At 37.6% G+C, this 26,477-nt stretch overlaps 1 protein-coding gene across 2 annotated transcripts in view; it reads right to left on the reverse strand.

The window, feature by feature from the left end:
* LOC127660456 (SPARC-related modular calcium-binding protein 2-like) overlaps window positions 1-21,981 on the reverse strand; it is a 53,655-nt gene extending 31,674 nt beyond the window's left edge. The window contains exons 1-3 of one of the 2 annotated variants that reach the window (XM_052150699.1): window positions 21,605-21,981; window positions 6,156-6,318; window positions 1,431-1,537 (exon numbers count right to left, since the gene is read on the reverse strand). In XM_052150699.1, coding sequence (XP_052006659.1) covers window positions 1,431-1,537; window positions 6,156-6,318; window positions 21,605-21,676 — 342 coding nt within the window. In that variant the 5' untranslated portion in view covers window positions 21,677-21,981. The remainder of the gene's footprint in view (window positions 1-1,430; window positions 1,538-6,155; window positions 6,319-21,604) is intronic. The other variant, XM_052150700.1, reaches the window with a different exon arrangement.
* Window positions 21,982-26,477: the final 4,496 nt, after the last annotated feature.

Raw genomic sequence — 26,477 nt, forward strand, 5'->3', positions numbered from 1 at the left:
GTGCGGGTAGAAGAAAATTTCTGATCATACAATTTCTTGAACAATTTTTATGAAAAATATGGCTGTGCACAACAGAATAATAAGCAAAAATCCTTCACTTGCGTGCATCTTGTCAGATTCTGAACTTTGCTTCACAAAAAAAAAACTAAAAAATCACTAACAATTGGTACGGCACACTTACTTTTTAGCAGCATCCACATGCTGCTATGTTGGTGCGGCCTCCATGAATGAAAAGCAAGCTCCACAAATCTCACACCTCACTTTACTAGGCTCTGTCTGTGACTCCTTTTTTTAGTCATTTCAACTCTTTTTGAAGATCCCCATTAAATGTACATGCACGCTTCCTTGACATTTTTCCAGCCGCAATGTCATCTGTGTGCTCTATCAAACTGACTCTTCAATCAGTTAATTAAATGGATGTCTATTGATAGGGAATTGTGATTGGATTGTTTAATCCAATAATGTACTTTAAATAACATGGAGTGATTTTATTGGTTTTACGTTGTATCATTGGCTACTTTTGATTAGAAGGCCGCATAGAGAAATTTTAGGAGAGGGGAAATACGGGACAAAAAACAATATTTTCAAAATAAGTCGGGACACTAGAAAAAGTGCTTTAATACAGAACTGTCCTGGAAAAAATGGTACGTCTGGCCACCCTAGTTATGTGTAAACCCTGGAATTTAGTTTCATAATATTGTGGAGCTTTTTCATTCGCTTAAAATTGAGTTTCAAATATGGTTGTATTTAGCCAATCCTAACAATGGACGTTTATGTTGAAGTTTAAAGGAGGTGCTGAGGCCAAAAACAAGCATTTCAGACAGAGGACCAGAGAGAATGTGAAAAATGGTCATAAATGACTAATTTATGGAGTAAAAAAAACTATCTAACATTATCAGTGGAAGATAATAAAATTATTTAAAAAGTGTAATGACACCTTTAACCTCTACGGTGCACATTGTGCTCTAACGATGGAATACTTTTTACCAATAAACTTTCTGAAATAAAATAGATCAGAAAACAAAAGAGTAGACTTTTTTGGGAAAAAATATTGGGACATTTTGCCAAATGGCCAATGGTCAAAAAAACTAGAAAACAAGGTGTCATATATCCTTTAATAAGGTTTTTACCCCCTGATGTTATGATATTAGTCAAGGTTTTTTGCACATAAACAGTCGCAATTAAACTTTTCATGGCCATTTTCCAATCTCTCTCTTTATCTGATATTTTGTATTTAATAGGGCTATTTTTTCTTCCTTTATCTACTTTAACTTTATCTAATGTGCATGCTTAGTTGATGCCACAACCTTAATCATTTTGATTACTGCACAAGACATTTTAGCAGCCTACTTTAAATAAATGGTCTCTTTGGACTGGGGAGGGAATTTGAAGTTCTGAAAGAGTGAAATCTATCTGAAGTATCACGATACCTCACTGTATGTTCCATCTGGATTGCAGACAGGTACAAACACCTGTGGGAAGAGTTTCTTGGCCTGTTGCTCTGTGTACTTTTTTTCTGCCACACACCTGGATGTATCTGGAGACACAAAACAAGTAAATCAACAAGGTTAGATGATAATACAGCACATCAGTGATTTCCAACCTTTTATGTTGCATGATCCCCTCTCAGCCCCATCAGTAGGACTCAAGTGCCCCTTTGTCTACGCCAAACTAGAAATGTGTCCATTTTAATTCATATGAAACTAATGAAACCCATCAGTTCAGAAACGTTGATGTGAAGACCCTCAGAGGACAGCAAAACATCTGTTACATACACTGCCTTGCCAAATAAAAAAACACCATTTGGATTTAAATAAGCAGATACTTAAGAACCTATGATTGGATCATTATTGCAGTGATTAATGTTTCAGCTGGCAACAATTATTTTAACCCTATCTGATGAAGTGTGTAGCTTTTCATTTCTTAAACGACCATGTCGGAAGAAATATCCTGTGGTTGTGGAAAAGTTGAAATTTGTCAAATTATTGGCCTGCATCAAGCAAAGAAAAGGAGATTGCTAAAAGCTGGAATTGGGTCAAGAACTGTCCAACGCATTATTAAAACCTGGAAGGATAGTGGTGAACCGTCAGCTTCGCGAAAAAAATGTGACTGGAAAAAAATCTTGAATGATCATGTTTGGAGATCACTAAAATTCTTGGTGAAGTCATATCATAAAAATCGACAGTCAAACTCACAGCTATGTTTAATAGTGAAAGAAAGAGCATTTCCACATGCACAATGTGAAGAGAATTTACAAGATTGGGACTAAACAGCTGTGTGGCCACAAGAAAGCCACTTGTTAGTGAGGCTAATTGGAAAAAATGACTTAAATTTGCTAGGGAGCATAAAGATTAGACTGTGGAGCAATAGAAAAAGGTAATGTGGGCTGATGAGTCCAGATTTACTCTATTCCAAAGCCATGGGCGCATCGGGGTAAGAAGGGAAGTGCATGAAGCGATGCACCCGTCATGTATAGTGCCCACTGTACCTACAAGCCTATGGATACAGTGTTCTGATCTGGGGTTGCTTCAGTTGGTCAGATCTCAGCAATGTCAGCTGACTACCTGAATGTACTGAATGACCAGGTTATCTCATCAATTAATTTTTTCATCAGGCTCAAATTGTGAAAGAGTGGTTCAGGCCAAATCATTTACACATGAATTGGCCACCACAGTGTCCTGACATTAACCCCATTGAAAGTCTTTGGGATGTGCTGGAGAAGACTTTATGTAGTGGTTTGACTCTCCCGTCATAAATACAAGATCACGGCCAAAAATATATGCAACTCTGGATGGAAATAAATGTGCGTATTGCACAAGGTTGTCGAAACTATGCCATGACGAATGTATGCCGTAATCAAAATTACAGGCATTCCAATGAAATATTAGAGTATGTGACTTTTGTTGGCAAGCCAGCATATTTAAGGTTGAGTCCATAAAGTATGGGATAAGATGTTATTAAACAGAATGTTGTATTATTGTGAAAGAATCACTGTTACTCTAATTAACGTTAACTGTCCTCCGAACATCTAGGTGTCGCTATGCAGGTTTGAGTCGAGAAACAATTTTAGGAGATCTTGAAAAGTACTATACATTTTATGATTAATTTGTTCACAAATTTTCACCATCTTAAAAATGTTCCTTGCTATATTTAACCTTAACCTTCATTTCCCATTATTATTCTACTAATCTTGTCAGCGTAATATAGAAAACAGAAAGAGTGCATTCAATTCAACCCGACAGGCCAGTCCTCTGGCGCTCTCTCTCTCTCTCTGGCTGATGTGGCATTGGTGTTTTTTTGGAAGGAAAGGAAAGAATGGTAATGGCTAAAGAAAATGAAATAAGGGCTGGTTTCTTCTGCAATGACACATGAATTCAAGATGTTTCGGTCTCTGTATCTCTATTCCAGTTAAAACTATTACAGATTGTTCTCTTTCTCTCTCTGTCCTTTTGTATTAAATGTTTGTGAAATGACAGTATCCAGCAGACTGGAGTGCCTGTGTGTGCACCAATGATGAGGAAGGTATTTTGATAATGTAGCTTTCCAAGCAACAGCTACTTTAGAGTTTAAAGTAGTTCAACTTCAATCAAGCTACGCTTGGGGCAAAATCTTTTTAAATATATAACTATCATATGATATCATTTAAATCTGAAACCATAGCAGTATTTATCTGGCACAAAACAATAAAGATCTTAATTAGGGTTAAAACATTAGTTACTCCTTAACACTAGCGTGTGTGCGCAGGCATGTGTGTGTGTGTGTGTGTCATTGATACAGCTAGGCAGAAAAACCCACAGACTGAAGCCTCACCAGTCTTACCATTTCATTTCAGCAGAGACATTCACTCACTTTCTCCATTTAGCAAATCACTAAAACAGTCTAAGACTGGGATGGCATGAGAGGTTGGACACATAAAATAGCCAAAAAGACTTTTCCTCTGTTCTGCCTACACTAGACTACAGTATCTGACAGTAGACTGATCATATGAGCTCCAGTGTCTTAATTCACTTGTATTGGTAGTCACTGCATCGCGTTGCTGAACAATTGCATAAAGTTACATTTTTCACAACTTTGTTGCATCACTGGGCAAGCCTCAGCTTTTCATTTTTGGATGTATCTACACATATGACAGCTCAGTTTTACAAAATTTCCCAATCTCTTGAGGTTTGACACACTTCCTGCATTTAGTCCCCTTTATAATCTTCCAATCATTCTTTTTCTCTTTTCCTTCACTCTCTATTTATCACCATCAAAAATCACTAGCTGTGTCCGAAAGCTAAGAAATGCTTCCTGAATATGGAGGTAGGAAGGCATCAAGGAAGATCCAAAAGTTGCATCACATCCTGTCTACTAAAAATGCCTTCATCTATCATTTTTGAAGATGCATCCTCAACTGCCTTTGGTATTCTACAATCCTGTACATGCAATTTTGTGGTTGATTGAATGAATAAAATTGGCATCTGAATAAGCAATTGAAAACAGTAAATTAATTTATAAATATCCAGGCTGTTTTTCTACCACAAAATAAGCATTGTAATTACTAAATGTGTGATGGATTATTTCTAAAGCTAATTTGAAATTGTTTTAGATGATTAGACATGATGTGACTGGAAGGCTGTCTGAAACCAGTGTCCTTTCGAGGTACTTTCATACACATAACACTGCCCTTGAAATCATTGACTGACCAGACCTTAGTTTTCCCTTTAAATCTCAGTGTAAGAATGACACATTGTACTTACTAGCAGGAAAGAGAGAGAGAGATTGAAAGACAACAAAAAAAAACTGAAAGATAAAAAGAAACAGTTCATGCCGAGTCCAATAAAATGAGAGTGTCTGTGAGCTGTTGGACCTTTGACCTTTATCGGTACTGACAGAATTTTGGCCCCACAAATGACCGCCTATCTCTCACACATATGAACATACAGTATGAATGAGTACGCTTATTTTTACACTGACAAGATCTCTATCAACATCTTGGCAAAATCTTTTCCAATGTTTAAAACACACATTAAACAACAACTACAAAGAAGTCTCCAGATAATTTCTGGGGGAATTTAAGGTTAAGCAAAAACTTGGTTATTATACCTGTTATTGACCCCTAATAATACACTCACTTAGCACGTTATTAGGAACACCTGTACACCTACTTATTCATGCAATTATCTAATCAGCCAATCGTGTGGCAGCTGTGCATTGCATACAAATATGCAGATATTGGTCTGGAGCTTCAGTTAATCTTTACATCAACCATCAGAATTGGGAAAAAAATGTGATATCAGTTATTTCAACTGGGCTGATTTGAGTATTTCTGTAACTGCTGATCTCCAGGAATTTTCACGCACAACAGTCGCTTGAGTTTACTCAGAATGATGCCAAAAACAAAAAACATCCAATGAGCGGCAGTTCTGTGGACAGAAACGCCTTGTTAATGAGAGAGGTCAGCAGAGAATGGTCAGACTGGTTCGAACTGACAGAAAGACTATGATAACTCAGATAATCACTCTGTATAATTGCAGTGAACAGAATGGCATCTCAGAATGCACAACATGACAAACCTTGAAGCGGATGGGCTACAACAGCAGAAGACCACGTTATTAGGACCATTGTGTTCATATTAAAGTTCTCAGTGAGCGTACATTACCTGTTTACTTCTCAAAGTGATTTTAAAGACAACATGAAATGGCATTTTAACATATCTTACTTTCATAATGTGGTGTATTTCCGAGTGAAATAATGTATGGTGGACTCTATTTCATTCATCAAGGTTTGATTGGATAGATGGTTAGATTATGATATAATTGGTGCATATGTTTTTCCCTGCCCATGTGACCTTGATGACATCAGCAGAAAAGAAAACTTGTTAATGAGGTGGAGAAAGTTCTTACATCTTGAGGAAAGATAACGCAATGCACTGATTGAACTTGAACAATAAGACCATAAGAAAGTAAATGGGGACAATTTTGATTTAATGTTGTTTTTAAAATCCTTTTGTGAAAGTATATTGTATATAGATTTGTATAGAAGACAGTGTTTTGTCCTGCTTTGTCTTCTAAAATAATTTATCCTTGGATGGATATAACCCTGCCCGCCTCGACCCTGACCCTCAGAGGGCATCAGCCCAACCAGAAGCTCATGCATGACCAGTGATCTCTGACCTTTGCATGGCCCTCGGATGACCTCCAGCTGAGGGTCGCGGCACTTTGCGCGGAGGAACTCGCATCGGGAACTGAAGGTCCGTCCGTCTGATGCACACAGCTGCTTGCGAGGAGCTCCAGAACAATCCATGTTGCACTCTTTATCCTGTTCGACACGTAGAAACTACAAAGAGATAGAGAGGATAAGTAGGAGATAGGGGTGAGTCAAGAGTTACAGAAACAAAACCACTTAGAACAGAGGACAAACAGGGAATCGGAAAAACAACAAACATGCAACGTGACCAGTATAGTCAGATTTGCAAACTAATGACTTTTATAAGCTGATTCTTTACAATGAATCGGTAAAAAACACAAATAAAAATTGCCCTCGAACGGATAAGTTATAAGGATTGAATTTGTCTAAAGAGGAGCTTCATTAAAACTACTATTAATCCTAAACCTAACCAACAGCATCATAAAAAGCAAATGTGAGATGAAAAATGCGATTGCTCAACCAACCACGTCACATCACGTCGACGTAAATGAAAACACTGGAGACTGGAAATTGAAAACAGGCATCAACCTTGGAACACATCCACCTTTAGGAAAAAGGTGGATAGTAAAGTGATTCTATGAGACCAGGTTTCTTTATTTTGTCAGTTTTTAGAGCCATTGACAAACTCCATTCTCCAGTGTTGCATTCATTTACTGAATAAAACACACACAAATGTACATCCAAACACAACACAGACTGACACAGACTGACCAATAACATTCAAACACACTGACCCCTCTCTCCTTCCATGTCACATCTTGTTTGTGAATGAGGGATTGAGGGAGAAAGACAGAAGTGATGGCTTTTATCTGTCTGTCAGACTCATACCTCCCAGGTAGAATAACAAAACTGTGTCCCCCCCACACACACATTGAACTAATAAATGTGTATTTTACTCTTTGTGCAGTACAGGAATGTTCAATGATATTGCAAACATCACCTCACAGGAAATCGACTTCTTTTGTGATTAGAACATTACCTGCACAGGTGCGGGGTTTACTGTTTGGATGACTTTTATGTGACCTATTTTCACAAATTGGCAAATACAAAACACTTTAAAAGATAGTGTGATGTGGGGGTTGTGTGCTTTTCAAGGACATTTATTTAGGTTACAAACTGGTTATTACAAGGTTATTATGCCATAAATGTGGTTTATGAGGACATTTCTAGTGTCAAATCGCTTAAAAAACATTTGTTTATTATTATTGAAAAAATTATGTTTTTTCTTGGAAGAATATTGTAAGAAATTGCAATCCCTGACTGTTATCTGAGCAGAGTTTGAGGCACTGATTATGTGTAATAACCCAATAAAATGTAAAAGTTTTTTTTGGGATGAAGTTCATAAACAGTTTAAGCAAAGTCCGATCTGCACACAGATTTTTGCTCATTAACCAGATTTTGCTCTGTATGTAAACACTTTCTTGTGCTGTTGGGTATTTATGAGCTCATTTAGTTACAGGTCTTGCTGTACATATTAACACACTCATTATTCAGATCTCTCCTGAAACTCTAAAAGACACATGAGAGATTTCAGAGGTATTTTTCAGTAGAAATGTTGAATAGCTGTACACTTCAAGGAATGTTTCAGACTCAGTGGAGGAATAGTTCACCCAAATTGAAAATGATCTCATCATTTACTTACATTTATGTCATCCCAGATGTGTATGACTTTCTTTCATCTGCTGAACACAAAGATTTTTAGAAGAATATCTCAGCGCTGTAGGTCAATACAAAACTTTGAAGCTCAAAAATCATTTCAGTAGTTTGCAAATTAATGCAATCCTGCTTAGAGCATAGTGTAAACGTGTGTGGCTTGCTGTCCTTGGCGAAGGGCTCGAGGCTCAAGGCTTGACCTGAGCTCGAATAACCCCCCCACACACACACACACACACACACACACACACATAGTGGAGGGATGCTGAAGTACTTGATGCCATGAAGAGGTAAGCGGCTGTTTATATATACGTAATTGGTCAGATTAAATTACCCAAGCCAAGTTTATAAAACTCCATAAAAGGCAGCCTAAAAGTAATCCATAGATTAAACTCCAGTGATTAAATACATGTCTTCAGAAGTAATTCAGAAGTGTGGGTGAGAAACTCATTATTATTTAATTCAATATATTCACAATAAGTTCTTCTCTCTGCCTAGTAGGTGACAATATGTATGAAGAATGTGAATCGCAAAAAAACTACAGAAGAACACTTAAGAGAGAATAGTGCTTAGGAGGGATGTTTGAAAATGAAGATTTAAAGTAAAAAAGGACTTAAATGTTGATCTGTTTCTCACCGATCACTTCTCCTCAGAAGATATGGATTTAACCACTGAAGAAGTATGGATTACATTTCTGCTACCTTTATGTGCTTTTTGAGCTTCAAAGTTTTGGACCTTGTTGACTTGCATTTTATGGATCTACACAGCTGAGATATTCTTCGAAAACATCTTCGTTAGTTTTCGGCAGAAGAAAGAAAGTCATATTTATCTGCAATGACATGAGGGTGAGTAGATGATGAAAGAATTTTCATTTTTGGGTGAACTATCCCTTTAAGCTCAATTAACAGCATTTGTGGCATAATGTTGATTACCACAAAAGAAATGCAAAAATCAAAGTGGAAGTGAATGAGGCCAGTCCATTAACATTAAAATACACAACTGTTTTCAAAAGTTCAGCCACAAGACATGATAAAATCGCTTACTAACACTTTCTGTGTAAAGTTACATTAAATATAACAAAGATGACGCAACATAAGTAAACCCTGTAATCTGGTAAAGACTGCAACATCAGTAAATCTCGGATTTTGTCACACTAAAATCTAGCAAACATCTAATAAACGTGCATAATGTTTGTCTTGTAGCTATACTTTTGAAACCTTGTGTATTTTAATGTTATCTTTTTAATATCTCCTTAGAATTTCTCCTCATCCAACAATGAAACAAGACAACATCAAAGACAAAGTTGAAACTGAAATGAAACATAAGTGAGAAGTCTTTGGAACAATGAAAGGGAAACATCTGAGCAATAAAATGTTCCTCTGGGTCGACCCATCAATGGCAGCTTCATGTTGTGTCTATGAACACCCCTCATCTGTGTCAAAATCCCTGTAACACAAGGCCTGTCGTAGCTTATTGCTTCATTTAGCCGTACGCTACTGATGGTTACATGGACCACACTACAAAACTCAACATGTAAATGAGCAGCTGCTGTACATCCTGTCTCTGTGTGTGACAGTAAAAAGTGTTATAAAAAGGACAATGATTCTCTTCATCACCCACTACCCTGCCATGACGACCCGCTTTTCACTCTTAATTCAGAATCTTTATGAATGAATGCACATTAACTTATGAATAAGAGGGTCTCATGTTTGGGGTCTGTGTGCGCTAGTCTGTGACTTACAGACTCATGCTGTCTGGGATCAGGGCTAACACTGACCCCCCTTGAAATTCTCCAGCACACCACAACATCTCTTTCTTTCTCTTAGTTTATGACAAAAACACTGTCTTTCTATCTTTCTATCATCTTGCTATTTCTTTGTGTCTATCTTACACACACCACAAAAGCAAAAAAATCTCTATATGTATATGACTATATACTGTATTATAGTATATCTTAGATTCACCCCAACATTTTTTTATTTGCTTTTAAGTTCCAAAACTCTGTCATTATTTACTCAGCCTAATGTTGTTCCAAACCGTATGACTTACTTCTGTGGATCAAAATAAGGAGAAGTTATGCAGAATGTGTCAGTCACCATTCACTTTCATTGCATCTTGTGTAGAATGTATGGAAAATACAATGAAAGTGAATGATGACCGAGGCTGTCAGTCCTTAAAGGTGCACTCAGTAACTTTTGTCATTGTGTCATTTGGACTTACACTGACTGAGTGCACCTTAAACATTCTGCCTAGCATATACTTTTTACTCCATGGAAGAAAGTCAGGCAGGTTTGGAACAACATGAGCGTGATTAAATTATGACAATTTTTTAATTTTTAAGTAAAGATAGTTTTTAACTATCCCTTCAATATTATATGCCATTTTGCTTATCAAGTAAACATATCTTGTTTTCAGAAAGTTTAGATATTTTTACTGGAGAAAAATAAATAAAAATAAAGCTTGTGAAAATAAAGATGAAGACAAAAAAAACAAAACAAAACAAAACAAAAAACTGTTTTTTCAGTGTGCTCTTTTTTTCTCACCCCATCGCCCTCACTCCCTCTCGCTCTCCGCAGCTGTGACCCCGCGCCCCTTCCGCTCTGTCACTCTCCGCTCTGCTGTCAGAGAGCTTGCGGGAGGTGCGACAGAGATGTCAGAAAACAGATTGTGCCCGGAGTGCTGCAGAGCGAATCCAAAATCATCCACGATGGTCATCTTACAACCATGGCCGTTGGAGAGCTCACAATCCTCACAACGGGGTGGCTCACACTCAGTCGAGCGATCGCTGAAGCGCTCTCGAAGCCATCACAATTCGATTTGGTCACAATCAGTGTCCAAGACATGGACAAAACCAACACGACCACCACAGAGGGCTCATCACAGCCAAGACGCATTCAACGATTCAACAGTTGAGATTGTCCAAACTAGACCCCACAAACCCAGACACCAAATAATCGCATATCAATTCAGCCTCAGCCAAACCAAGACACGTCCATTGAAAATCAACGGGGGAATCTTAAACCACCCAGGACAGCTGTCTGTATACAGCATCAACAGCTGGTCACAGAGACACCACAGAGGCACTAGATAATGGCCAAAACAAATCCAAATATTGAAAAGAGTGATGCGATGACAAATATATTGTTGCACTCATGACAGTTACAAACTTTTTATAAGAGTTGGGATCCAAAAAAACGGTTCCCTTAAAAAAAACCACAGAAACTGAATGACTTTCATGGTTTTCAAATGAGCATTCTTCCACCTAATGCACAGCAGCACAGGGCCCCATTAAAGCACCATGGGGCCTGGGGCTTGAACATTTCATCATCTGACCACAAACAGTGATTTTTATAATATTTCAGCTCTGTATGTCCATACAATGCAGGCCAACAGGGCCAAAAACTTTGAAGCTCAAAACGCACATAAATGCAGTATGTAATCCATATGACTCCAGTGGTCAAATCCAAATCTTCAGAAGCGATATGATAGATGTGGGTGAGAAACAGATCAAAATGTAAGTAATTATTTTACTCTAAATCTCCACTTTCATTTTCAGGCACCACATGAGGTTTTTAGGTGTAAAAGTGAAAGTGGAGATTTAGAGTACAAAAGGACACCCACATATCATATCATATTGCTTCTGAAGATATGGATTTAACCACTGGAGTTTTATGTTTCCTTTATGTGATTTTTGGAGCTACAAATGTCTGGTCACCATTCACTAGCTTTACATGGACCTACAGTGCTGAAATATTCTTCTAAAAATCATTGTTTGTATTCTGCAAAAAAATAAATTCATACACATCTGGAATGGCATGAGGATAAATAACGAGACAATTAACATTTTTGAGTGAACTATCGCTTTAAGTGTCCTAACCAGCAAGATAGCTTTGGTCAACCATCTTTCACCAAATCTGCCAATACCTCAATTTTGAGACATTAGGGACATCCTCATTTAGAAAACAGTTTTTTTTTTAAATGTATTCATAAACAAAATAAATGCTGTTTATATATATATATATATATATATATATATATATATATATATATATATATATATATATATATATATATATACATATATATATATATTCTTATTTTTTTAAACAACAAAAATAATTTAGGGAGAGAGTTATGGCATGTGTGTTTGGGAAAGTCTATTGTAATTACAATATATAAAACAAATCTATATGCTTTTTTATCATTCCTTCTCAAAGCAAGATCATTTTAGATGAATGAGAAACAAAAATAAAAAGTGAGAAAGAGAAAAAGACAGAGAGAAACCACCAGCACACAAACCTAAAATCCTATTACCCCCTTTTGCCAGTGAGGCATTGTAGGACTGAAAGCAGTGATCCAGGGACCAACCTCCAGCAGAGCGTGCATTGTGCCCAACAGAGGGCCACATGGGGCCAAGGGGGCCCAGAAGGACAGGGGTGCCTCCCAACCACAGACCCAGAGAGGCCCCTCACACCTTGGCCGCTATGGGTCAATGGGGGCCCGGCAGAGAGCGAGAGAGCGTGTGCAGATGTGTGAAAGGGTCCCAACGGGGGCTTCCTTGGATTGCCTAGGCATCGTTAGTCTCCAGCATAGTGGAAAAGGAAGAAAGTGGCAGCATAGATTCAGGCTATTAACTCAATCAAAGAGAAAAGCCTGTAATTGCTGTGAAAAATCGGCAATAAAAGGGACAACCTGCTGGTAGTCATGTGAAGGACGGGGGGAAAAATAGATTTTTGTTTTCGTCTTCTGCAGGTGCACAGTTTTGCGTATGAATACGGCACCATCTGAACGGACCCTGTTATAAAGTGACTGATATACAGTGGCCCCAAAAAAGTATTTGGCCATTTAAGCTGCACATACAGGGATAGTTCTCCCAAAAATGTAAATGTTGTCATCATTTACACACCCTAAAGCCTTTCCAAAACCATATGACTCTCTCTTCGTCAGTGGAGCACAAAAGGATATGTTAGGCTTAATGAAATTCTCTGTTACATTCACTTTGATTGCATCTTTGTTACAGACAATAAACGTAAATTGTGACTAACATCTCCTTTTGGGTTTCATGACACTTATACAGGTTTCTTTTGGGGACATGAGGGTGAGTAAAGGATGACTTTGGGTGAACTATCACTTTAAAATTTGTATTTATTTCATTGCATTGTACAAAACATCAAACCAAGTGTGATAAATATATCACAAGCGCACTTTTCCCAAAATGAAGCTTGTTGATTTTATATTATAAATCAATAGATACATTTCTTAAAAATAAGATGAAATATATTTGGATGCTTTCTTGTTATGAAATGTTAGTAGAACATGTCCATAGTTATTGCGATAAACTACATAAACTGTGGTTACTCTGCTAGGATCCTATGTGAATGTGTGTGGAACTTCCTTCATACATCTGCAGTATGTGTAACCGATCCTGCTCGACCTGCTCCGAGCGGGATTTGAACCGGGGTCTCCAGCATGGGAGATGGGCACGCTAACAAGGAGGCTTAAGGCTACAGAAAAGTCTATTTCACGATCGTTCACGTTCTCTACTCCTCCGTGGTAGAATGAACTTCCAACCTTCATACAATCTGCTGTTACCTTTTCAAGAACCAGCTGAAAACACATCTGTTCCGTGAACACTTAACCAACCCACACTAATTGCACTTACTACTGCACTTAACCTGAACATAATGTACAGAAAAAAAGAAGGGAAAAAAATCCTTGTCTATCTCTTTCTTCTGTGCTAGCATCTTTACAACTCCAGCCACTGAGAACTTGGCTGCAGATGTTGTTAAACTTTGTATGACAAATTGGATATAAGCGTCTGCTAAATGACTAAATGTTAATGTATATGTATATCCACTAAAAACCTTAAAGGGATAGTTCACTGAAAAATGAAAATTCTCGCATCATTTACTCACACTCATGCCATCCCAGATGTGTCTGACTTTCTTTCTTCTGCTGAACACAAAGATTTTTAGAAGAATATCTCAGCTCTGTAGGTCCATACAATTTAAATGAATGGTGACCAGAAATGTTAAGGTTCAAAAAGCATATAAAGGCAGCATAAAGGTAATCCACATGACTCCATTAGTTACATTCAAATCTTCGAAAGTGACATGATAGGTGTGGGTGAGAAACAGATCCATATTTAAGTCCCTTTTTACTATTAATCTCCACTTTAACATTCTTTTGCTTTTTGAAATTTGCATTCTTTGTCCATATCGCCACCTACTGGGCAAGGAGGAGAATTTATAGTAAAAAATACTTAAATATTGATCTGTTTCTCACCCACACCTATCATATCTCTTCTGAAGATATGTCTTTAACCACTGGAGTCATATGAATTACTTTTAAGCTGCCTTCATGTGCTTTTCAGACTTTCACATTTCTGGCCACCATTCACTTGAATTGTATGGACCTACAGAGCTGAAATATTCTTCTAAACATCTTTGTTTGTGTTCAGCAAAAGTAAGAAAGTCATAGACATTTGGGAGAATTTTAATTTTTGGGTGAAATCCCTTTAAGATCAGTTAGTTCAAAGTAATAGCAACTTTGCCTCAGAAAAGTGAAGTTAGTCCTTGAGAAAAAAAAATATTTTGTTATCAAATGAAAATACATTTATATGTTTTAATAGTTGCTTAATTGTCCAACACTTTTAGGAGCCACTTTACATGAATTTCAACAGAGAGGTGTGGAAGGGATGACACATTTGAACATTTAAAAAATTGAATATCACAGAGGAATGACAAACAAAATGCAACCAATGCCACAGTGGGCTTTCTTGAGACAGTAATGCCGAAACTAAATTCACACCCAATCATCTCCCTGTCCCTTATAGTCTGACACCATCAAAACTTTTGCTTTAGACTCAGAGTAGGAAACCTCTGAAAAGATCACCTCCTGACTCATTTGAGTCATACTGAGGAAAGCAAATGTGGGAAACAGAACCATTTTAGCTGTAATGGCTCTAATGATATTTAAAGGCTCTTGGCACAGCAGAATTATGAATGGGGTTTGATATTCATGTGCATCTGCTTTACTGCAGCAAACAGAGCATGTTTATTAAAGGTATCATGTCATACATGTTTTAGCATCTTAATGCATTTATATATATATATATATATATATATATATATATATATATATATATGTTGTTTTTTATGTATTTTTTTATTTTGCTGTTTAAACACTCTCTTCTCATATGAAATGAGTAACAGAGCTTACTCACTGGCTGTGGTTTTGCAGTTGGGTCAACTATAATTAGCACTGCCTCATATTTCAATAACAGTCTCTTTTGAAAGCCTGCATTACACTGCGACAAGCTTATAAAACTGTTATGGTCAGACCGAAATGATCAGGGACAGGACATATATAATATAATAAAATATAATAATATCGTCTCACATCACAATGTAACATCAACTAACAGCTCTCAGATTAGCTTAATTGTGTGTGTGTGTGTGTGTGTGTGTGTGTGTGTGTGTGTGTGTGTGTGTGTGTGTGTGTGTGTGTGTGTGTGTGTGTGTGTGTGTGTATGTGTGTGAGGGTTTCCACTGTGCTGCTCTGCCTCCCACATTCTGCTTTGCCAGGCTGTGTAAAGGGGAGTGTGATGAGATGACCTCTGACCCCCAGGGGAATTACCCACAGCCATTTGTTAACATTTAGATGTAGAGGCATCCCTGCTCATCCTGTAAATAATGAGGAAAAGGGCGTGTTGTTCTCTGTGAATCACAGCACTCAAATCCTGACACTGTGCATTCTTTCACATGATCCACTGCACTTGTGTTGGATTGATTTAGTCTTCAAATATTGTCTTGTAACCCTTTTATTATGATTCAGGATACGTCTCACATATCAGTGATAGCTTTTTCTGCTGGGATCAACACTGCAACCAACCTAGTCTCATGACAGCTAGTAATAATTAGTACAAGATGGAAAAAATGTGTCATTTTATTGGACGAGTTGGCTCGTTAACTCCAATAGAGAAAAATAGACAAACCCACAAACTAATGTATGTTTTTCAATACATAAATCTAACCATAAAATCTATCCCCATACCAAAACCCCACACCTACACGAGAGAAGCACATTAAATTTTATTGACATGCATCGCTCATTTGTATTGTATAAATACCAAATAAGTTCACAGATGTTAGGCTAGCTCAAATTTGATGTCTGCATTATATCGATTTGAAATCGTGTTTATTGATTGGTTAGTCGCTATGGGAATAAAAGTCATTCCTTATCATATGAGCCAAGTTACGATATCTTATGATTTCGTCATCTCATACAAATTATTTTAAATTGTGATGAGACTATGTTGCAGCAACCCTTAAGCCAAAAATGCTGGCGACATTCACACACTCAGGGAGAATACACAGGAATGAGTTACGCCTTCTAATAGTGTCATTTCTTTGAATAAAATATGTTTTAGCAACCAATTCACCAAAGGAAATTAACTAAAATTAGTGCTGAAAACAATTTTGTGCAGCAAAATAAAATATCAAATAATGAAGTGGCTGGTTCCCAAACTTTTTACAGTGGCGTACCCCTTCAAAAATTGAACATCCTTTCGCATTCCCCCTCTCTAAGGCATAGATAACATTCACACAAGGTCATTTGAAAATATGTCTGTTTAGCACAATTATCTTTATAAAACAACTCCCTTAAAGTAAACATGTTATATTTTTTACATGTTTTGTACATGTTATATTAATCATACACATACTGAATAAATGGCTTACCGATTGAGATGGGAATGCTAGATATGATATAACTTGAAAACTCTCCCCCTCATCGGGGTACGCAAGAATAGCGTTCAGTTCTGTGCCTGGAATTGGAAGCTGCTTTGAAACGATGTTTGTTGTGAAAGGCGCTATACAAATAAAATTGACTTGACTTGACTTGGAATGGCGTATCATTGCAGGTACGGCAATGCCGGCCGATTTCGAGCATTGCGTGTAAGAATCTGTGCAAAAAAAAATAAAAAAGATAAACTAACAAACTGACATTTGCGAGTCTGGTAAAACAGTGAAGTATTTTTCTTGCTATCACTAAGCTAAGTCACCTAGCACTGGGCTGGGCTGGCGAAAAAAGATACTTGTGTGACGCATGAGTAGGTGCATTTTTTAACTTATTATTTCATTGCATATTTTTCTGACATTTATGATACAACCATTTTGGTGTTTCTACACTAGAGGGCACACAAAATAATTTATGCCAGCGATAAATACAAGAACTGGGTTTGAATGTTATTTTTAGACTGTAATGAAATTGGAAGAACAGTAAATCTCAGAATATTATTCACGTACCCCCATTGTCACTTCACGTACCCCAGTTTGAGAAACACTGCACTAAAGCATGACAATTACTTAATTTAAATATGCATGCTGCAGCGCTATACCAGTGCAAATAGCGTCTGCTTGAACTTTATTACTGGGGGCTTGTGACTAAGGCCACATCCACACAATTCACAAATAAGGCCTCTCATTCACACAAAGGATTGGTGTTTTCCTCCACCGAAAACACAGACATTCAAAAATGTTCTCTTTAACCACATACTTTTGAAAACTATTGCATTAGGAAACTGAAAACAGAGGTTTTAAACCATTCAAAAGTGGTGCAACCGTTTACAAAATTTGTCTCTATCTGTTCTCACCAACCGAGCCTGTCGACTGCCTACAGGTGAATCAGAGATCTGGGGATACTTGGCTTATTTAAACAAGGCTCTGCTGAAATGTAGTGGAAGCGAGAGGCTCGTACCTAAAGCCTTGCATGAAATAAACTCCCCTGTTTACTCAGTCTCAAATAACAGCATATCTACCCATGCCACATAGCTGCCATCCCAGAAGGCCCAGCTGTTGCAGATGCCAACAGAGAAACATTGACAGCAACTGTATCACTGGCCACAGTGCTAACAGCCTCCATCAGCACCAAGATGGGTATGCCAGGCAAAATCTCTGCGGCTCAATGCCCAGAGGAAACTGGACTGCATAAAAATTCAGAAAAGCAGTGGTCAGTCTCAACATAGAGAATGAGAAAACAGCTCTCCTGGGATTCCATATATAACATATTGAATATCACACCAAATTAATTTAATACACTCACTCAGCGCTTTATTAGGAACACCTGTGCACCTACTTATTCATGTGATTATGTAATCAGCCAATTGTGTGGCATCAGTGCAATGCATAAAATCATGCAGATACGGGTCAGGAGCTTCAGTTAATGATCACATCAACCATCAGAATGGGGGAAAAAAAATTATCTCAGTGATTTTGACTGTGGCATGATTGTTGGTGCCAGACGGGCTGGTTTGAGTATTTCTGTAACTGCTGATCTCCTGGGATTTTCACACACAACAGTTTCTAGAGGTTACTCAGAATGGTGGCAAAAGCCAAAAAACATCCAGAGAGCAGCAGTTCTGCGGATGGAAACGCCTTGTCAACAGAAAATGACCAGACTGGTTTGTGTTGACTCAGAGCTGACAGAAAGGCTAAGGTGACTCAGATAACCACTCTGTAGAGTTGTAGTGGGCAGAATAGCATCTCAGAATACACAACACATCGGACCTTGAGGCAGATGGGATACAACAGCAGAAGATCACGTCTGGCACTCTATTAGGACCATAGTGTTCCTAATAAAGTGCTCAGTGAGTGTATGTTGTTCCAAACCTGTATGACCCTTACATAAAAAGAGTACATTATTCCCAGTCACTTTTCAGTCATTTCAATGCATCCTTTATCCATAGTAGTGCATTTATTCATGTTCCACAGAAGAATAAAGGTCATATAGGTAAGGAACAACGTACGGGTAAGTGAATGTTGACAGAAATGATATTTTTGGGTGAACTATCCCAATAAAAACACCATGAAATTGTCAACCTCATCTCATAAAATCACGTTACGATACCAACATTTTAGCTAAATTATTTTTCCGTGGCTTGTTGTACATACCACGGAGGATTCCTGGTGAAATAAACATAAGAAGCGCTACAACAACAATGACTTTTGTTCACTTTTACACAAATCACGAGTAAAACAAACGATTATCAGTTTATAAACATTTACTTTTCACCCTGTTCCTCACACAATGTTTATCACACAATCTTATGACATCTAAACTCTTATACTAATGCGCATGACTTGTAAGGCCACTGTGAGTATGAATCCAGAAGAACACGCGAGTGGACACGTGAGCCGATAGTGTCTTAGGACCACCACAAAATGACATTGCTTCTTCAGGAATTACATTTATTTATTATTTACGCACATTTGCCTAGGTTATGTTTAATTTTAAGTTTTAGGGTAGGGAGGTCGGTTTTGTTTATGTAAAACTCGATAAAGAATTAACCTTAAAACCTAATCTATTTGGGAGAACATTTAACTCGCTTTTAGCGCCACTCAGTGGACATTTCACCTCAGAACTGCCGAGATATATGTAATAAACCATGTAACATCATTTTGCAAATATGTCGCCACAGTCATTTGATTTTCAGTTTAGGCTGGAAATGGCTTAACAAGTGCTGTTTTCTGTCCTGTGTTCACTTGTTTTCAGATGTTTGGCCCAGGCATATTGAAGGACTTGTCCCCTTTTTTTTTTAAATAGCCCATAAGATTTTAGTTCCATCAGACCCAGGAACCTACTTGCTAGTTGGTCTCAATTAGTAGGAGGGATATTTTCAATCTAGAGGGCATTTGATTAGACAAAAAACAGTGTATTGGAAGATAAGTCAATACAATTTTTTGGTTCAGTTTCCCATAAGAGAAAGAGTATATTTTAAACACTTATATGCTGTATATATACATGCTAAAAGTTAAGTGTAATCCAGTATATACGTAGATGGCCTCAAAGCTAATATGCATGTACTTAAAGACACAAAACACCAGTTTTGAGTTCATGGGGTCAATAATTAGGCTATTCGGTCCTACAAAACTACAGAGATAAAACACATCGGTGTCCTTTAGCAATATGATTCTCACATGCATTGAACAAAGAATACTATCAAGCATGAAATAATTAGTCCTTTTTTCTTTCTTTGCATATTGTCTGTGCATTTAGGGGAAAAAAATGTGACCTCAAATGCAAATATTAGCTGCAAATAAAAAATATATCAAAAAATTAGCTGCCAAGCACACATTACGTACCAGAATTGTTGCAATACCTGACAGGTACACAAATATTGACTATTGACCAACATTTATGGATTAGAAAGTGGGCCGTTTCCTGTCTCTCTATTGAAAGTGCAAACCCACTCAGGCATTCGGCGAGAGCTGACTTGGTTGGACATAAATGCCTGGGCTTCGTGGTCTATCAAAGCTGCTCTGTGTCCAAGCTCTGGATGGACCTGTGTTGATCTGTCTCTCTCTCTCTCGTGGCCATACGACACTTACTCTCTCACTCGGTTAATGGGGAGCGGCTTCCCGCAATCAGCGGCCCTAAACCTGTGTACACAGGCAGACGTCCATGTAGAGGCCAGCGACCGCAGGGAGGGGAGAAAATCTCACCATGTTCCCAGCGCTCAGTGGGCAAAAATACCCAAGCCCCTGTCACACATAAGCCAAAGTATGAGGTGGGACTGCACCTGTAGTGTTTTACTGTACACACAGATGTGAAAGCAAGCTTGTGGCTCTCTGATTACCGTCTTGAAGTATTTAGAGTCTGTGAGTTCACAAACATCACCTCTCCGGAGCCCAAATAGGATTCCCAAGATTGCTCTTGTCATCTTACTCTAGTATCTGAGATTCTCATTTTAAAACACAAACACACACGCACATACTGTATAAACAGTCAAGATGCTCTGCACCCAAATTTAAAACAGCCTGTAATTATCAACCTTAAGCACCTGGCCTGTTTATTGTGTCCTTTGGATAATAAACATGAATTCTGATTCTGATATCAGGCTAATGTCAGACTGATCATAATTTACTACACTGTAAAGAGTGAAATTTGCTGTTTTTCTTTAAAAAGCTATATTTCTACCTTATCTGACCCTTAAAAAAAAAAATTATTACTTTTGTCATTGTAACCTAATGTTGCCAAGATTGATTCAGTCATATTACATATTTTTTAAACTATATATTAAATACCAGTTACATAAGATGACAAAATAATATGCATATGCTTAAGCTTAAAAAGCAAAATGGATGACAATTCCAGATTTTAAAAGTCAAATAATTCAGAGAGTCTTATAATATATAAAACCCTTATAATAATAGGTCTGTTTTAAAGGAATATTCCGGGTTCAATACAAGTTACGCTATATCGACAGCATTTGTGGCATAAAGATGATTATCAAAAAAATTAATTTAGACTTTTCCATCCTTTCCTTTTAAAAAAGCAAAAATCGAGGTTACAGTGAGACATTTACAATGAAAGTGAATGGGGCCAATTTTTTAGAGGGTTAAAGGCAGAAATTAGAAGCTTATAATTTTTTTTAAAGCACTCAAATAAGTTTGTTAAAACTCATCTGTTGTTTGAGCTGTAAAGTCATTTAAATCATAATTTTAACAGTCATTTTAGGGATTAGGTCTTGTTGACATTACATCATCATAGCCACGAAGTTGTAAAATTGGATATCACTAAACACAGAAAAGGTTAGTAAGCGATTTTATTGAACTTAAATCATGTTGGCATGCATATTGTTTATGTCTTGTGGCTATACTTTTGAAAACAGTGAGTATTTTAACATTTACGGATGTGCCCCATTCACTTCCATTGTAAGTGCCTCACTGAAACCCAGTATATAAAGTGTTTGGTGACTCACCGTGAGCGCGGATAGTTTGTGCGCGTCTCCTGCGTAAAGAGCGCAGAGCAGCAGCAGGATCGAGACGCGCATCCTCAAACCACTCCAGACGCACACAATCCACAAAAACTCTTTTCCAAAGTGAAGCTTAATTCCTGAAATCCGGTCCTTCGCACTCTTGATAAGAGATATATCTGCAGTTGCGCTAGTATTGAGTGTGTCCTGTTTTCCTCTTCGCAACTTGTGCGTAATGAAGTGTAGCGCTCTGTTTGGACTGTCCCGACTTTGCCTGTGTGCAGCTCCCTCTCTCTGACTGTGTGTTTGTGTCTCCGCGCAGGTCTTATCGGATGCCCGTGCTGTAGTCGGGAGGTGAGTTTGTGAGGAATCTGTTAAAGATGCTGGTAGCTGAGGGGTTTAAAACCTCTTCTCTGTCGTCTTATCCTCCCACCCTCCCCCTCTCTCTCTCTCACTCTCTCTCTCTCACTCTCTCTTTCTCTATTCTTTCTTTGCATGAACACATGTAAATCACTCACTGTTTGGGAATATGTGATATCCTGTGCTGGTTCTATATCTATCTATATACACACACACACTCACCTTGGTCCTAATAAAGGGCCTGACATGGTCTTCAGCTGTTGTTGTTGCCCTTCCGCCTCAAGGTTTGTCATGTTGTGCATTATAAGATGCTATTCTGCTCAATACAGTTGTACAGAGTGGTTATCTGAGTTATCATAGCCTTTCGGTCAGCTCTAACCAGTCTGGCCATTCTTGCTCATCAACAAGGTGTTTCCCTCCACTGAACTGCCGCTCACTGAATTTTTTTTGTTTTTGGCACCATTCTGAGTAAACTCTAGAGACTGTTGTGTGTGTGAAAAGGAGATCAGCAGTTACAGAAATACTCAAACCAGCCCGTCTGGCACCAACAATCATGCCACGGGAGAAATCCCTGAGATCTAATTTTTTCCCCATTCTGATGGTTGATATGAGCATTGACTGAAGCTGACACTTATCTGCGTTTATGCATTGCACTGCTGCCACATGATTTGCTGTTTACATAATCCATATTGCTAATAAAGTGCTCAGTTAGTGTATTTTTCTGATACATGAGGTTAATGTGTGCAATGTCTACAGTTTGATTTTGAGACAATTTGATCTAATAATGAATAATTTTTTTTGTATTATTATTATTATTTTTTACAATTTTGCAAATGTGTGTGTCTAATGAGAAATATATACAACTTATTTGTCATTTTCAGTTCTGTTCAAGGTGATTAAGTCAAATGTTTTTAATAACTGTCCAATAAGTGAAAGGATAGTATTTGAGGTGAAAAGCCCCTTTGCAGGGGCTAAATGTCCCTATAAAACACTTTGTTTGGTTGTTTTTTTTTATTTTTTTAAGTGTGACAAATACATTTGTTATGAAGAATGTTTAAAGTGGACTTTCATTGACTGATCCAATTACAATGGAGTTTAGTTTGTTTTATAATAAATGAGATGTTATGAAATGCCAAATATGATTGGTTGATGATGGTTAAACCATTTCTGAAGTGGCAATTTTGAACAAGCATTGTCTTAATTTGTCTCTCAAAAAAGCATCTTGCTGTTCCAAATGTATTTGCTGAAGTTGAGAAATGTTTCCTATATTGTCCCTATTACACAATATCACTATAACCCCCCTGGGGTGCTTTTGTCCCAAATGTTGCAATTTTTTTAAAAATAATTTTAATCAAACAACACTCCCTTATCATTTCTTTTCACACAAATTATGTTGCTCCATCAATATTCAATAACAATCAATTTCGTTTTCCATCTTAATACACTTTTTGACCAGAAAACAAAAACACATTTTCTTTAAGGTGAGCATTTAGCCCAGTTCCATATTACCATGAATAATGTAAAATAATTGTTAATGTTGTTAATTAAAGGTACGCTCCTATCAAGTGATACCAAACGTCCTTAAATGCCTGTTACTCAACGTTAAAACATGCTTGCTTTTGGCCCTTCTCATCTTCATTTAGGATTACCATCGTTATCATCATCACAAAAATTCCCTAGTGTGTGTTTTGAATTTCTCTAAGCATCTTGGCTTGTTTGCACTTACATGCCAAAGTGGCCTAAACTAATTCAAAACAAACACTTTTTAACAGCATTTCTCCAATCCTCTTCAAGCCAAACAAGTAGACATATGGCACCAGTTATTGTTGAAACTGCCTCATTCCCACGAGTGTAGAGACAAAACTACACATGTGGGATTTCAGAGCCTTGCTTATTTATTTATCGCTAATTCAAAGGGCGCAGTTTCAATTTTTTGACTCTCAAGTGAAATAATTGCTCACAGAAGAGTGAATTCCCTCATTCAAATCATCAGAGAACTGGGGAACACTAGATATTGTTTGGGTGGAACAAAAGTCGTGTTGTAGAACAAAGCGCTGTCCTCTACGGTGTTTCATCGCTAATCTTGTTGAGCTATTCCTCATTATAAAAGTCAATAAAACTCAGCTGCAAAATGATAAAGCGAAGCTGATGGGCAAACGTTAGTGCTCAAAAATAGGAACATTTGCATCATCTTCAGGACACTCATGGTACTGCAGCTCGAACTATATTACATTAAAATGCATTGTAAAATAAATGACCACGCCGGATGCGTTTAAATCTTATTAATGTAACAATTATATATTATATATAATTATATAATATATAATACCGATCAGCACGGTTAAGAACTTGTCTCTAATTGGACAGGTGCGATGGGTCTTCAATAACGAACCGTTTTATAATATTTAATACATTAAATTTATTAAACGCTGAAGCGCGGACGGCGTTGTCACATGATATCTGTTGCTTTTCTCAGCGCTGGTCAGGATGTACCAATCACAGAGGCCTTTTTTTCTCCCCGAATAATAATTTTACTAAACCTTTTATAGTATTCGCTGCGCCGAAATTTCGTTTATATGGTACGGGATCCTTCCAATTTTTAAATTTAAATTATTATACTTATTAGTGTTCAAATATTTCCAAGAAAACAACATAAAAGGCCAGTCACGAGATCTGAACGCGGCTCAATGTGGGATTCGGCTCTCTGAGCCATAGTGCGCCAGAGCCCTTCTATCAAGTTGAGCTCTAAAATATTTAGCATAGCAATGCATATAGACCGGTCCAATAGACATTCTATGGCGGAATATTCTGGGGTGCTCAGTAGTACCGTACCGAGACCGCTTTTTGTTTTTTGTTTAATGGATGTATATGGAGGTGATGCTTCAGTATGCCGACTAAACTGCTTTTGTGAGGAAATTTAATGAATTGACCTCTTGTCCGCTAATCTTCATCATGTTTTACACTGAACAATCATTTTGGAATTAACTATGTGTGGAGTTTACTCATATAAATAGCTGTTTATAAGAGTATAAACGGACAATTTTGCGACAGGTAGTTGTCAGTTTACGTCTCTTTCCATTCAAATGTATGCTATCCGCAAACGTCGACTTATTGTCGTAACGCGCTAGTTGACGGTCCTGTCTAGAAGGGATCCCTCTTTCGTCAATCTCGTGAGATTCTTACATGGCGTTAATTTGATGTCACACAGCAACGAGGGGTGCTCCTAAAATATTATTTTAAATGGTCTATTTTGATGAACAGTCAGTTTTGAAGATCAATTCAAGCTCTAAAATCTACATTTCACGTTATAAGTTTGACTCGGTGGGCAAGTGGTAACGTATATCTTGAGTGGGGACACATTTGTTTGCATTTTTCTTTGCGATTCGACTGAAAATGAGCGCGAGCTCTGGAACACAAACTAAATCTCATTTAGAAACATTTTCCAGTTCTAAAAGAGAGAAATGTCTTAAACAGCAGCTTCTAGACATGACCCTAGTTGACTGTTAAACTTTTTCCTATGGTAAAAGCGCAGAGGTTTTTAGCAACTTTGTTGGTACATATTGTCTATGTATATTAATACCGTGGCAATATTGTATTCTATTACAACCATGCTAATAAACTACTACTTTAATTGTATTATTATTTTGGTATAGATCTCTGCGAGCGCCCCCTGGAGGAAAATCACGGTATCTCAACTTAGCTAATAACCATGGCTACTCATTAATGCAAACATGATAGATCACTAATATAAATTCCTTATATTGGGGGAAAAATATGGGGATACATTCTTAAATTGTTCTTTCACGCTTTCATCTTGGCGACACTTCTAACGTCATTTCCTTAGGATGAATCTCTTGCTTTCAATAAAAGTCGAAGTCGTTTTCGATAAAAGCGTCTGCTAATTGTAGACTATCTCTAGAATTTTACACCAAATTGACCATTTGCTATTTTACACAACTAATATTTAGTTAATGTGTCCCAAATATAAACAGCTGAAGTTATTTCGCCGATATACCGCGATATGTCCCACAATCGTGGCTCCATCACCGGAAAGAGCTGCAACGTACTTCCATTCTTCCCTCCATACTGCATGGTCAGCCGGTAGCATTGAGGTTTATACACAAAATTAACCGAAAACAGAGGAATAAACTTCATCATGTCTTATTCGGTTGAGGATGCGAGTGTGAGTGTACGTTCCTGGTGTTACAGTGAGGGACACATGAGAGAGTGTTTGATACATGTACACGCTAAGAGCATGTTGGCTAAATAAACACAAGTGGATAAACCTGCATCACTTATACACAACATATATAATTTATTAATGCATGGTATTTGCTTAAAATAAACCGTGAAGGGTGAGTCATTAGTTTTTAGAATCCACTTCACAACCATGTGAAGATGCACTTGGCCTCAATGCGATATACGGAGAGCGGTGTTTTGGAAAGAGGGGGTGTGTCTAATTTTACAGCACAGTCTTGTGGAAGTTGCTGAACAGCTAAAATTGCTTGCAGCACCATAA

Source organism: Xyrauchen texanus, chromosome 20 (genome assembly GCF_025860055.1).
Source record: "Xyrauchen texanus isolate HMW12.3.18 chromosome 20, RBS_HiC_50CHRs, whole genome shotgun sequence".
Lineage (NCBI taxonomy): Eukaryota > Metazoa > Chordata > Actinopteri > Cypriniformes > Catostomidae > Xyrauchen > Xyrauchen texanus.